General features: G+C 33.2%; 1 protein-coding gene across 33 annotated transcripts in view; it reads left to right on the forward strand.

The window, feature by feature from the left end:
• Positions 1-12,450, forward strand: part of RIMS2 (regulating synaptic membrane exocytosis 2) — a 583,419-nt gene that overhangs the window by 357,566 nt on the left and 213,403 nt on the right. For all 33 annotated transcript variants that reach the window (XM_027597538.2, XM_027597289.2, XM_027597533.2 and 30 more), the window contains 2 exons: positions 2,273-2,429; positions 4,155-4,271. In XM_027597538.2, coding sequence (XP_027453339.1) covers positions 2,273-2,429; positions 4,155-4,271 — 274 coding nt within the window. The remainder of the gene's footprint in view (positions 1-2,272; positions 2,430-4,154; positions 4,272-12,450) is intronic.

Genomic DNA, 12,450 nt, shown 5'->3' on the forward strand with positions numbered 1-12,450 from the left:
CTTTAAATATAAAATAGGGATAATATATTTTTTAAAGATTTTAGTTATTTATTTGTCAGAAAGAGAGAGAGGGCACAAGCTGGGGGAACAGCAGGCAGAGGGAGAAGCAGCCTCCCCGCTGAGCAGGGAGTCTGATGCAGGACAATATCCCAGGACCCTGGGATCATGATCTGAGCTGAAGGCAGATGCTTAACTGACTGAGCTACCCAGGTGCTCCAAAATGGGGATAATATTATCTTCTTTGCAGAGTTGGTTCTTTCACATCATTTATAGGTTCCTGAAAAAACCTTGTGCTCTGCAAAATCATGGACTAAAAACAACAGGGCATCTGGGAAAACCAGTTGGATCAGACCATTCAAAACTCATGTAGCTTTGTAATCAAAACACTAAAAATAAAAGTATAAGCACAGTTTTTAAAAGTCATGTTAACTTTTAAGCAATAAAAAATATTAAATGTGGGATTTAAAAATAAAATGAAGGTATCCAGATGGAAGGAGTATGTCTAGATGGAAAGGAGGATAAGTCTGCACAGTTATGGTGTCAAGGGAAATATTCACAAAACCAGGAAGAACCCATGCAAGAAATACTTCTAAGGTGGAGTTTTGTTTTGGCCAAAGTGAGCCAAAAGGAAGAACATGGGATGAATGAGCATCATATTTAGTTCTGTATTTTGCTAGCTTTCTGCATCCAGCTGTGCTAATGTTCTTTGCTTTCAGCTGCTGTTATTAGTAGATATAGTGGACACTGGTGCTCCCGTAGCCTCTTTGGTTCAGCTAGTTTACCCATCCCAGTGAATGTTGGCTGCTAACAACTCAAGCTGCCCCATGTTCCAGAGAACTGTTCTTAGACAAACAGAAAACAATCTCACCCCCTTCCCACTGGCAGTCTTCAGTCATGACTGGCTAACATTGGACCCTTGCTTCAAAGTCAGAGCAGCTCTGGTACAATTCACAGTCCAGTGGAATCAAGCTGACATCACATTCTTACTTAGTTTCTTCTCGTGCCCTGTTCTAATTCCTTTCTCTTGAGACCACTCCTTCAATCGTTTGTGTGCACTCAAGTCTTTCTCCTGCTGCATTCCTTGGGAACTAACTTCAGATAATACTGCAAAATGTGAACATGTTGGGAAAAATCACATATGAACCAATACTTCTCCTGAGTTATTTCTGAGACAAATGTAGCAGAACACTTTGTACAGTACCTAGCAGAGTTCCTGGCACATAGTAAAAGTCAATAGCAGCCGTGATGAATGTGATGAAGATAATGGTGGTGGGGCAAATATCAATTCCTGCCCAGAAATGTTAAGGTTTTTTCCATTACAAGCCTCATGATGTTTTAGATATACACAACTTGCGTCAAACTTACTGTTTATTTCCCTACTGCTGCCCCACATTGAACTGCTGTTTTTCTAGCAACTTTGAATTCCTTCTACTTTTCTCTCCATTGGTCAAATATCTATTGCTTTCTAAGATTCATTTGAGTTCTATCATTTCTAATACACTTTTTCTAAGTATGTCAAATCATTGAGCTGTTTCCTTCCTGCAAACTGTCGGGTTTTTATTCTCAGCCATCTATTGTATCTCAGCCCTGTCAATCACTGTAAGAAAAACAGTTTACATAGGTACTTCAGACGGTATTCCAAATACTTTCTAATATTGTTTATCTCTTAAAGAAATAACCATAGGGGTGCCTGGGTGGCTCAGTTGGTTAAGCTTCTGCCTTCGGCTCAGGTCATGATCTCAGGGTCCTGGGATCGAGTCCCACATGGAGCTCCCTGCTCAGTGGGGAGTCTGCTTCTCCCTCTTCTTGCTGCTCCCCCTGCTTGTGCTCTCTCTCTCTCTGTCAAATAAATAAATAAAATCTTTAAAAAAAAAAAGAAATAACCGTAGACTTTTAGGAATTTTTGTGAAGTTCATAATTTTGAATATTTATAATTGTTGTGAAGTAATTAAAGCTCTTCTAGTTTATTGAAGAGATGAAAATGTTTTTAGAATAAACTTGCCTCTTTTAGTAAAGATAACTAACTGTCTATAAAAGTTTTAGCCTAACTAGCACAGCACCTTGGACATAGTAGCTATCTAAATATTTGTCATTCATTTTTAATTTAAGTGTTCACAAAATATTATTTTATGATGGTATTGTGTTTTACTCATGCTTTACATTTAATATATTCAAAGGCCTTCAGTTTCATAACATTAGTTTTTTCACTGAAGTGCAAAATGGCAAAGGACCTAGCGGGTAGATAACTGTACTCTCAATCTTTCCTCTTTAGATTATCGACACAATGGTCGAGATCTTCAAAGCTCAACATTATCGGTGCCAGAACAAGTAATGTCATCAAACCATTGTTCACCGTCAGGATCTCCTCACCGAGTAGATGTTATAGGAAGGACTAGATCATGGTCACCCAGTGTCCCTCCTCCACAAAGGTAGGATACCATACACATTTTATTTGTAGGATGCTGTTAAAAGCCTATTTATCACAAAGAATCGTCAATAATTTCTAAAGGTAATAAATTCTTGTGGGAGAAAGTTACTTAAGAAAAAACAAATATGTTCTTTGACAGCCTAAATATTGAGAGTAATATGAAACATGGGCTACTTTGTAACTTTGGTTGATGTGTGTATTCTTTTATGTGAGAGTTCAAAATCATAAAGAAGACCCAGCTTTCAGTTGCTTATCACTACTGAGCATATCTAGTTAGAGCCAACTAACTACACTCTTGAATGATATAGGTATTGATAATTTAAGAAATAGGAGGAAATAAACATCTGATGGGGTTTTAAAGTTAGGAGCAATCATGCAAAGAATAAAAAAAAAAGCACAGGCAGAGGGAAGAGTGACTCAGAAAATCTACAGCTCTAAGTCTTATGCCTCGTAGAAAACTCTAATCAATCCAGTTAAGTACAGAAAGCTTAGAGGAGTAAAAGCCATGGAAATAATATATTTACTAACAAGAAATATTTATAGAATTCACATTTTATATACTTGCAAAGTTTAAGAAAATTTGAACTCTTAGAATGATAGTTTTATAATGCCTATTTTGAATGAATAATTGATTTATTTTTAGATTTAGACTTTTTCCTTATTATTTTAATTTTATCCATGGTATTGGGCTTTCTAAGGGAACTTAAGATTTGTTATATTTATGAATTTAATTTATTTAGTGTATAAGGATGTAAGTACTAGAAAGTGTTTACTTAATTTAGACAATTGAAGTAATTAAAAAATATGTTAAGTTTATAAAAATTTAAAAATGATTGACTAAGTTTGTAAATGGGACTAAAATTATTAAAAGTCTTCTGAAAAGTAATTGTTCAAATATGGTAGACCTATCAATAGAATAATATTTTTAATCTGAAATTTAAAGTTTAAGAAAGAACTAGATTTTGGATTTTAACTTTAATAAATTAAGCCATTTCTTATTTTTAAAAAAAGGACATTGAACATTATATCAAAAACCAATGATGTACTATAGCTTGGCTAATTGAATTTAAATAAAAAAATTTTAAAAAAAAGGATGCTCGACTTTTACCAGGGAAAGAATATTTGAACACACCTAAAAAAAATAGGCAAAGTTTTGGAATAGATTCAGCTGTACCTAACAGAAAGCAATAGCAAAAGCTATGTGAGAGGCTTATTCTATCATGAAAAAGAATTGTGTAAGTTGACAGTCCAGGCCAAGAATGGTAGCTTAAAATAAATCATCATTGATCAATTATAAAGACTTCAATTTAGATTTTAAAAAACAGATCACAATCATTTTCCTAAAACAAGATACACCAATATTATCTATAAGCAACATGCTGAACTCATTTTCTCCACACAAATTTATTCCTCCTCCTGTATTGCATATAAAAATCACTTTTGGAAGCCTGGGTGTCATCCATTAATAATTTTGATAATCCTTATCTCTATCCCCATTGATGCCATGTTTATGTTTATTTCTGTTATAGCAGGGATCTCCCAACTTCACCATCAGCCTCCAGTTGAAATGTATCCCATTAGCCCGAGATGCAGTTAGTTAAAAAACTTGGGACTTGACATTACACTGATTTTTGTCTTTTTCTACATTCTTTATTAATAAACGTCCTTTTTGGTGTAGTGCATGATTATGGTTTATTAAAATATTTAATGGATTTTGCTCTTTCAGTCGGAATGTGGAACAGGGGCTTCGAGGGACACGCTCTACTGCTGGACATTATAATACAATTAGCCGAATGGATAGACATCGTGTCATGGATGACCGTTATTCTCCAGATAGAGACAGGTAAATAGGATTAAATACTATGAGACCTTATTATAATTGCTGCCTTCAGGACGAAGGTATTACCATAAAATACTTTCATCCAGAACTTGGATATTTATTAATCTTAGCTTCTAACACCATTTCCTTTACAATGCCTACATTCGTTCTTATGACCACCATGTAAAAAAATAAAACAAACAAGAACAACCTTTTCTTTGGTTTAAAAAAAATCATCTTGCTTTTGCAGTTTTGGTCCTTTGTTAAATCAAACCAGTTAAGCTAGTGAGTTTGCACATGAGGTTATAAGGATAATTATAACGAAAATAGACATTTTATTATTTTCATTTATTATAACCAATCATTACATATAAATATACTTCATGAGACAATAGATTTAAAGTCTTTTACATTCATCAGGGAACCAGTGTGACTTTATATATAAAAGTATTGACACAAGTCTGGTTTGTTTAGGAAACAGACACAAAAACTGATTCATGAAGAGGGTTTTTCCTCATGGCTTTCAGTAAACCTTTTAAGCATCTTAAAGAATTACACTTATTGATTGCTGTATTTAGAGGAATTCTCCAAGTTTGCTCCATTAAATGTGACATACTTGGAAATAACATATGTTTCAATGCATTAATCACACTAATTACTACTAATTTGTTTTAAGTTAAACAAATTAATTAACCCTTGAATTCATGGTTTAGTTCTCTATAAAATGAAAAATGCTATGGTATTTCCCCCACACTGTCAAATAGGTTTGAGATAAGGATTAGCAAAGAAAGCTTAATTTACTCTTCGGAGAATATTTCAATAAAATAACAAGGGAATGCAGAAGTCTCTTTGTATGAGACCTAAACCAATTTTAATAAGAACATCTTAAATCAACTGACTTGAGAAGTTCCCAATATTCATCATTGTCAATATTTATAAACTTAATTGTTTTCATCTAAATCTAAGGTTATACTCAATTCAGGCTTATAATTTCATTGTGTTAAGTACACTTTTCCAAAAGAAAAGATAGGGAACATCTATCCTAATCTTCAATAGTGTCAAACAAGTATTGGCTTTTGTGTCTGAGACCTAAGAAGAAATAGAAGTTCTTAAATTAGTATCTTTATTAATTGTTAAATAAAAGTTAATGTGGTATTTTATTTTTTTATTTGCTTAACTTTTTCATAGTGATCTGTGTCTTTAGTCGTAATTATAGGTGTGGTACCTAAAGAAATTGTATCACATCAAGTATGATACTAGTGAAAGAAAAATAACTGTATGGGCACGATCAGGAGTTGGAAGAAGTCATATTAGGGTGGGTGAATGAGTACTTATATTACATTATAGAATTCTAATAAGTTTGATAATCTCTGGAAATTATTTATATAGCGATTCATAAACTCCTTGTTCTTTGAAAGTTCCTTAAGGCAATGATGAAAGAAAAAAGTCTGAAATGACTTTAAATCCTTCAAGTTTGCGTGAAGTTTTTCTTTAGATGAGAAATGGACTTGATATTTTCTCTGAAGACAATATGGTCTAAATCTTGCAGAGAGGAATAGAATAAAATTAACCTCTACAATGATATTCACAAACAAAAATAGTCACCATCATGCAAACACATAATAATTTATCAGTATTTTAAGACAAATGGCCGTAGCATTAATGATAAAAGACTTGCTGTTAAATCCTTGGTATATAGCTATTATAGTCATAATGCTATGTCATTATATTTATTCTTGTTTATAACTTTATGACTCATTTAGTTTGACAAAAATGTTCAAGTAATTCAGAAGTTTTGGAGGAATTTGACCCCTGGGGCTTCATCGCTTTTTTAGAGTGCTGTAGATTACCAAATCATAATTACTGGGGTTTCATCACTTTTTTAGAGTGCTGTAGATTATCAAATCATAGTTACCCCTAATTGTGAGCCGTTTTACATTTTTTTTAAATAACTAAAATACAATTTCTTTTAAATAAGACTATAAAACTATTTCTAATATTATATTTAAGTTATCTGTGTAAACATTACTTATTAACATGAGGGATCAAAAATCAAAAAGTACAATAGTATCCATGTTAGGTAGTCTATCAAATTATTAAACAATGGGTTCTTAATTTCTGTGTTATGCTTTATATTCTAAATATTCTAAAAGATTTTCAATAATAGAATGCATGTGAAGACATCGTAATTTTTATGCACTCTTTAGAAGGTAAGAATTCTCTAGAGCTCTTACAGTGAATTTTCATGAGTAGTGTTTTATATAGTCAATCGATAATACTGTTGATTAAAAAGCCTAAAAGAGAATTTCCTTTGAGATAGTAAGTAAAATGTAGGCATTTTGAGTGGTGCTTTAACTTTTCTTGTCAGTAATAAATGGTGCACTGGACCAGAAGAGTATTTTATTGAATATACTCTTTTTTTGTAGGATTTGGAGCCAAATGGCGTTGCATTTTAATGTAGGCTTTTTATTACTTGCTAGCTGTGTTTCTTTGGGAAAATTAATGTCTTTGGCACTTGATTTCCTTATCTATAAAGTTAGAACATTAGTAACAACTTTATATGGTTGTGGGGTAGATTAAATGACACAGCACCTCCAGTTGCATAGTACGTACTCAAAAAATGTGCCTTACTCTTAACATTTTAAAAGATCTTGTGGCTTACAAATAATTGACATCTTAATGTGCTTATTAACTAAGCAGAAAAAAAGAAATCAGTTAATACAGGTATTTTCTTAAAAAAGCTTTATAGAGAGTGTAGAACATGAGTTGGACCTTGAAAAATGGACATGCTTATTTAGGCAAGAACAAAAGCATAAATACAGAGGCAAAACATACATATATATCAGAAAGACCCAGTATGAAGGATGAAGGACTTGGGACATATTGGAAAGTTGTGCATGAAGATAATGGCTTTTACATTGGCTATATTGGGTGAGAAATGATGCTATTTGGCATTAATTCATAGTGCCTGGCTAAACCTAAGTGGTATAAGAAGAAGATAATAGTATTCGGATTCCCTTTTTCTTACAGGTAATGTTAAAAAGAGTTATATATCAAAATTTGACTGGATCTTTATATCTCTGCACATCTCACTCTGTTATCATTAGTCAAAATCCTATTTTGTTTTGAAAAGAAAATAGGTTCTTCGTAAGTAAATCAGAAGCTTGGAGGCAGGGCTATTAGCTAAAATGAAGAATTATAACAGACATCGTTCATCTTCCTCTCCATTCCCCATACTTTTTGGATCATTGTTTCTCTGGCAAATCATGGTAACTAGGACTAGGAACATAATTTTCCTGGGGCAACCTATGTGGCTTTAGTATTAGAAACCATTTCAAGAGCTTATGTGTTTACATGAGTTAATTTACTATTAGAATAAATATAGAGTACTAGATAATATTTCTGTAACATGTCAGAGATATCATGCAGCACTCATTTTTATGTTTATCCTGGAGGCCAAAATATATTGGGTACCTTTAATTCTATTCAGTATACCTTTAGCATAATAAGAAAAAAAATACAATTAACACTGGCCTAAGATACATTACTTCATAGGCTTTTTTTGTGTGCATTCAATTAATACATTTATATTCTAAAAAGAAAAATGTCATATTATATGGATCTCTAGGATACCTCACACACTTATGCCATTTCTTACTCTTTATCAGCCAACCAGCTATAAGGAAGTGTCAAAATTACCCATAACTATTTATAGTCTTCTTGGTCCTTTTAGTTATCAACAATGAGGGGAACACATCTCTGAAAGTTTGAAAATACAGAGAAAGTAAAATAAAAGTAATACATTTTATTACATTTCAGGAATATATTTTAACATAATTAAATCATACTGAGAATGTTTTAGGAACTATAAAGTAGCAAAACATTAACGATATTAAAGACACAGAACAGAAAGTTTTGCATTAAGTTGAGATTGTTGGAAACTTTGCTTTCAAAAACTATAGGTTGTTTAAGGATGAGATATTTTATTTCTTCTTTTTGCAGTCCTTTTTGTTTGGTAGTTTCTAAAAGGAGACATTCAGATTCATCTGATATAATGGAAGGATAATTTATTATAAATACAGTTTTGTTCTGTCTTTAAAGATTACATTTCCTAATAAGAATCAGAGTGTCTAGAAATTAGATCAGTACTCCAGTTCAATTATTTGAATAGTGAAATTTGTCATTATGATTTTTGAATCTATAATTTCTTTTTTATTCTTTAAAATTTAGTAATTCTTTTAGTTTTCTATTTTTTTACAATGAATTACTGCTCTGCTCAATTTTTAAAAAAATTTTCAAAGAGATTGGATAAATTGCAATTTTTAACATAATTTTTTAACTCATTATGTATATTGGCGACAGTATTGTTTACTTGGGTTTTATAATTCCATTAATTTTGGAAGAAATGTAAGAATGATTTAACTGAGAAGAATAAATGAAATGTTTTTAAGTTGTACCAAGTGGATATGGCAAAGGACCTTGAATGCATCTCTGGATCTTAGGTGGATTTTACTTCCAAAACAATGTGGATTTAATTTTATGTAATATTCATTGATGCATTTTTATACTTTTCAACAGAATCTCAAGGGTATCATGACCAGACTGGGTTAAGAGGTATAACATGACTATAGAAAACTATGCATTTCGGGTTCTCCAATGAAACAGAGCCAGTAGGATAGATAGATAATAAGGATTTGGCTCACATAATTATAGAAGTCACAGGGCCTCCCATATGCTCTCTGAAAGCTGGAGACCCATGAAATGATGGTATAATTTGGTCCAAGTCTGAAGGCTTGAGAACCAGGGTGGCCAATGTTATAAATCCCAGTCTGAGGAACAGAGAGATAAGAGATGTCCAGCTCTAAAGTGAGGCAGGAAAAAGGGAGGAATTCATCCTTTTTCCTACTTTTGTTCTGTTGAGCCTCTCACCAGATTCTGTGATGCTCACCCAGTTTGAGGAGGGCAGTCTACTGAGTCCACTGATTCAAATGCTAATATCATCCTGAAGCACACCCTCACAGACACACCCAGAAATAACATTAAATGTGAGCACCCCTTGGGCCAGTTAAATTAACTGTCACAAAAAGGGAAATAAAACAAACTGATGTTTGATAAAGGTGATCCTTGCTTCATGTTTTCTTTGACTTTATAGAGACAAAATTAACTATAAGGCTCCTCAAGGAGAATATTAATTGATGATGATGTGTATGTTCTATGAATTTGAAAATTTTAATAAGTTTCGAAGTTTATATATTTTCATTCCTCAAGTAATTTGCAGAGAAGATCTATTTGTTCTTAATGCAATAAATCCTAACATCACAACTGTTGGGTATTACTTCTACCCTTTGTAATGCCAGGAATATCTTTTTTGAATACTGTTTTACTTTCTTTTTATACCACATAGGTTTGTAATGTTCTGTTTACATTTCTAGAAGTTTCTGTGATTATGTGAACCATTGCTCTCTTTGGAGGGTAGGCTCACCATGAAAATAGTATAATTCTGTTTTTACTTTTTAGTTCAATCCAAAATGTATTTATTGAGTGTGTCAGCCAATTGTGCACAAAGATTTAAAATAGACATTATCCTGGCTTAAATAAACAGATGATCCAACTAATTATACCAACTCATATATACCAACTAATATACAATATACCAACTAATTATAAAACATAGAAGCCTGTCAGACTGAGCATAATATTATTGGAATAGATTGGAGAGAAAATTACTTGCTTGAGTATTGGAAAAAGCTTTAAAGGGAAGTTGGACTTTAAAGATTGAGTAGAATTTTCAAAAGCAATAAAGTGGAGACAGAGGGAGGATAATGGCATTCTTGGCAGAGTGATAAGCGTGAACAGTCTCAGAGTCAGGAAAGTGTGGGATATATTTAGAGAATCTTAGGTGGTCTGGCATACCTACATAAAAAGTTATAGTATGAAGGATGGGAAGTGATAGGCTATATTGAAGACCGAAGTAGTTTAGAACTTAATTTGTATGCTGTTTTAAGGAATATGACTTGTTTTTAACATGTGAAACCAGAGAAGGCTCTTAAGCAAAGTACCTACATGATCAAAAGCATAATTTATAATTATCTTGCTTGTAGACAGAGTGGAGAATGGGTTGGATCAGGAAAGGGTTGGGGTAGAAGGACGGTAGCAATAGATTATTTTAATGGACATGGTAAGCCTGATTGAAGGCAGTAGCAGGAGAAAAGGGAAAGAAAGGATAAATCTGAGTTATTTAAGCATTAGAACTAGCAAGGTTTATAAATCAATTAAATGTGGAAAATAAGGAAAATGGAGGAGTTAAATTATGAGATTTTTTAAAACTTGTCTTGTTAAGTAAATATTTAAATCTTTAGTTAAAACTGGGATTACACACAGAGAAATAGCTGAAGTATTATATTAAGTTTCAAAGGAGGGTTAAAGAATTATATTTAAAACTGGAGGGTCTTTTAGAGATCATGGAGTCCTGGATTCTGAAGAGGTACCTGAGGGACTGCGGTTGTAGGTAAGGACCACGCCAAATGGATAGGGATTAGTCTTCTCACTCCCTCTTTAGCCAGAGTCATTCTGATTTTATTGGCTTCCTAATGATTGGTTTTACATAAAAATTTGCTCCAAAAAAACAGTGGTCTTCTGATCAAAAAGAAAGTTTGAAAACTACTGCTCCAGCCCCCTCATTTCACAAATGCAGCACCAGGCATCCAAATAGGCTAATGTCTTGCTCAAACCTTAAAATTAACATGTGTTTTTCTGAAGGGTCTACATGACAGTTAGGTAGCTGTGTGGGGAGCCCAGGAAGCAGCTGGAAATGTGCTGTGAAACCCAAAGAAAGATGAAAGCTAAACAAAGTGAGAGTTCACACTATAAAGGAAATGATATAATCCAGAAAGAATGTGTTGGAATATAAAGAAATTTGGAGAACCCATCTTGGGAAACCACTGCCTCTGTGGAATAAAGTGAAGGAGAATCCAGTAAATGAAATGGGTAAAGAAGCAGTTAGATAGGTGTGAAACCAGGCCATGTGTGTAAATGTTAAGAGCCTGAATTTTGGATTAAGGAAGCCGTGAGTGTGAAACCCAGTCCAGCTACTTCCTATATGGCACTCACAGCCTCAGTTTTTCTGTCTGTGGCAATACTAAAACCTACCTCAAAGAGTTGTTACGAGAAATAAATGAGATAAAGTAGACAAACCTTTAATGGAATACTTGTCACCTCATTAAGTGTTACATAAAATACTATTTTTAATAGCCTGAGAGAATCATGTTTCAAAAACCAAGAGACGAGAGAGTGTCAAGAAACAGAGCTTGAAAATCAATGTGTAACATCATAGATAAGGGTAATATGAGGAAGATCAAGAAGTTAAAGGATTTTTCAGGATTTCACAGGTAGCATTCATAGGCTAGCTTCCAGAGAATGGTGGAGACTGAAAGTCCCATTACATACAGTGAACTTAAAGCTTGGATGAGAAGTGAGGAAGTGGTGGCAAAAATTGTAGATATGGCTAGGATGTTGTATGATGAAAGTCAGAGACATGCAAAGGCTTGAGAGGAAGGGAAGGTTAGTGAAGGGTTCATTTTTAGGATTAAGTGCAGTTCAGGAATGGAAGGCATGAGACAATAATGAATGAAGGAGAAAAGAAGGAATGTGGGAAATTAGGATTACAAGTAGAGGAGTTTCTTCCCTTGGTGCAAAAGAAAATGACAAGTGAAGATATAAGTGTAGGTACTCTGTATTTAGTGGTAGAAATATGACAGAGAGAATTCAAAGTTGGTTTCCTTTTTTAAAAAACTGAAATGTAATGATCATCTGCCAAAATTAAGTGTGTTGGAATGAGAGGTTTTAAGAAAACAGAGAAGTTTAAATCAGCGCTGTGGAAAGAAGAGGAGCCCCTAGAGATGGGTGAAAATGTCAGTGTGCTGCTTTGATGGTTTGGGATAGTCATGAGGCGTGAAGTGTAGCACAGCCCACAGTAGGTAATAAACATGTACTAAACATAGTGAATGGAAAAATGGATAGCATCCAATGAACCTAACAAATAAAAGTACTAACCAAATAATAACTCAAGTCAGCTTATTCCTTACTAAATGGAATTTTTTAAGTCCTTTTAGTTACTTTTACTTATTCATGATTGAAGAAGAAATAATTACCTTATAAAATCTCCTGTGTATTAGAAATTACGTCTTTAATTATTTTCTTCTTA

Source organism: Zalophus californianus, chromosome 4, assembly GCF_009762305.2.
Source record: "Zalophus californianus isolate mZalCal1 chromosome 4, mZalCal1.pri.v2, whole genome shotgun sequence".
NCBI lineage: Eukaryota > Metazoa > Chordata > Mammalia > Carnivora > Otariidae > Zalophus > Zalophus californianus.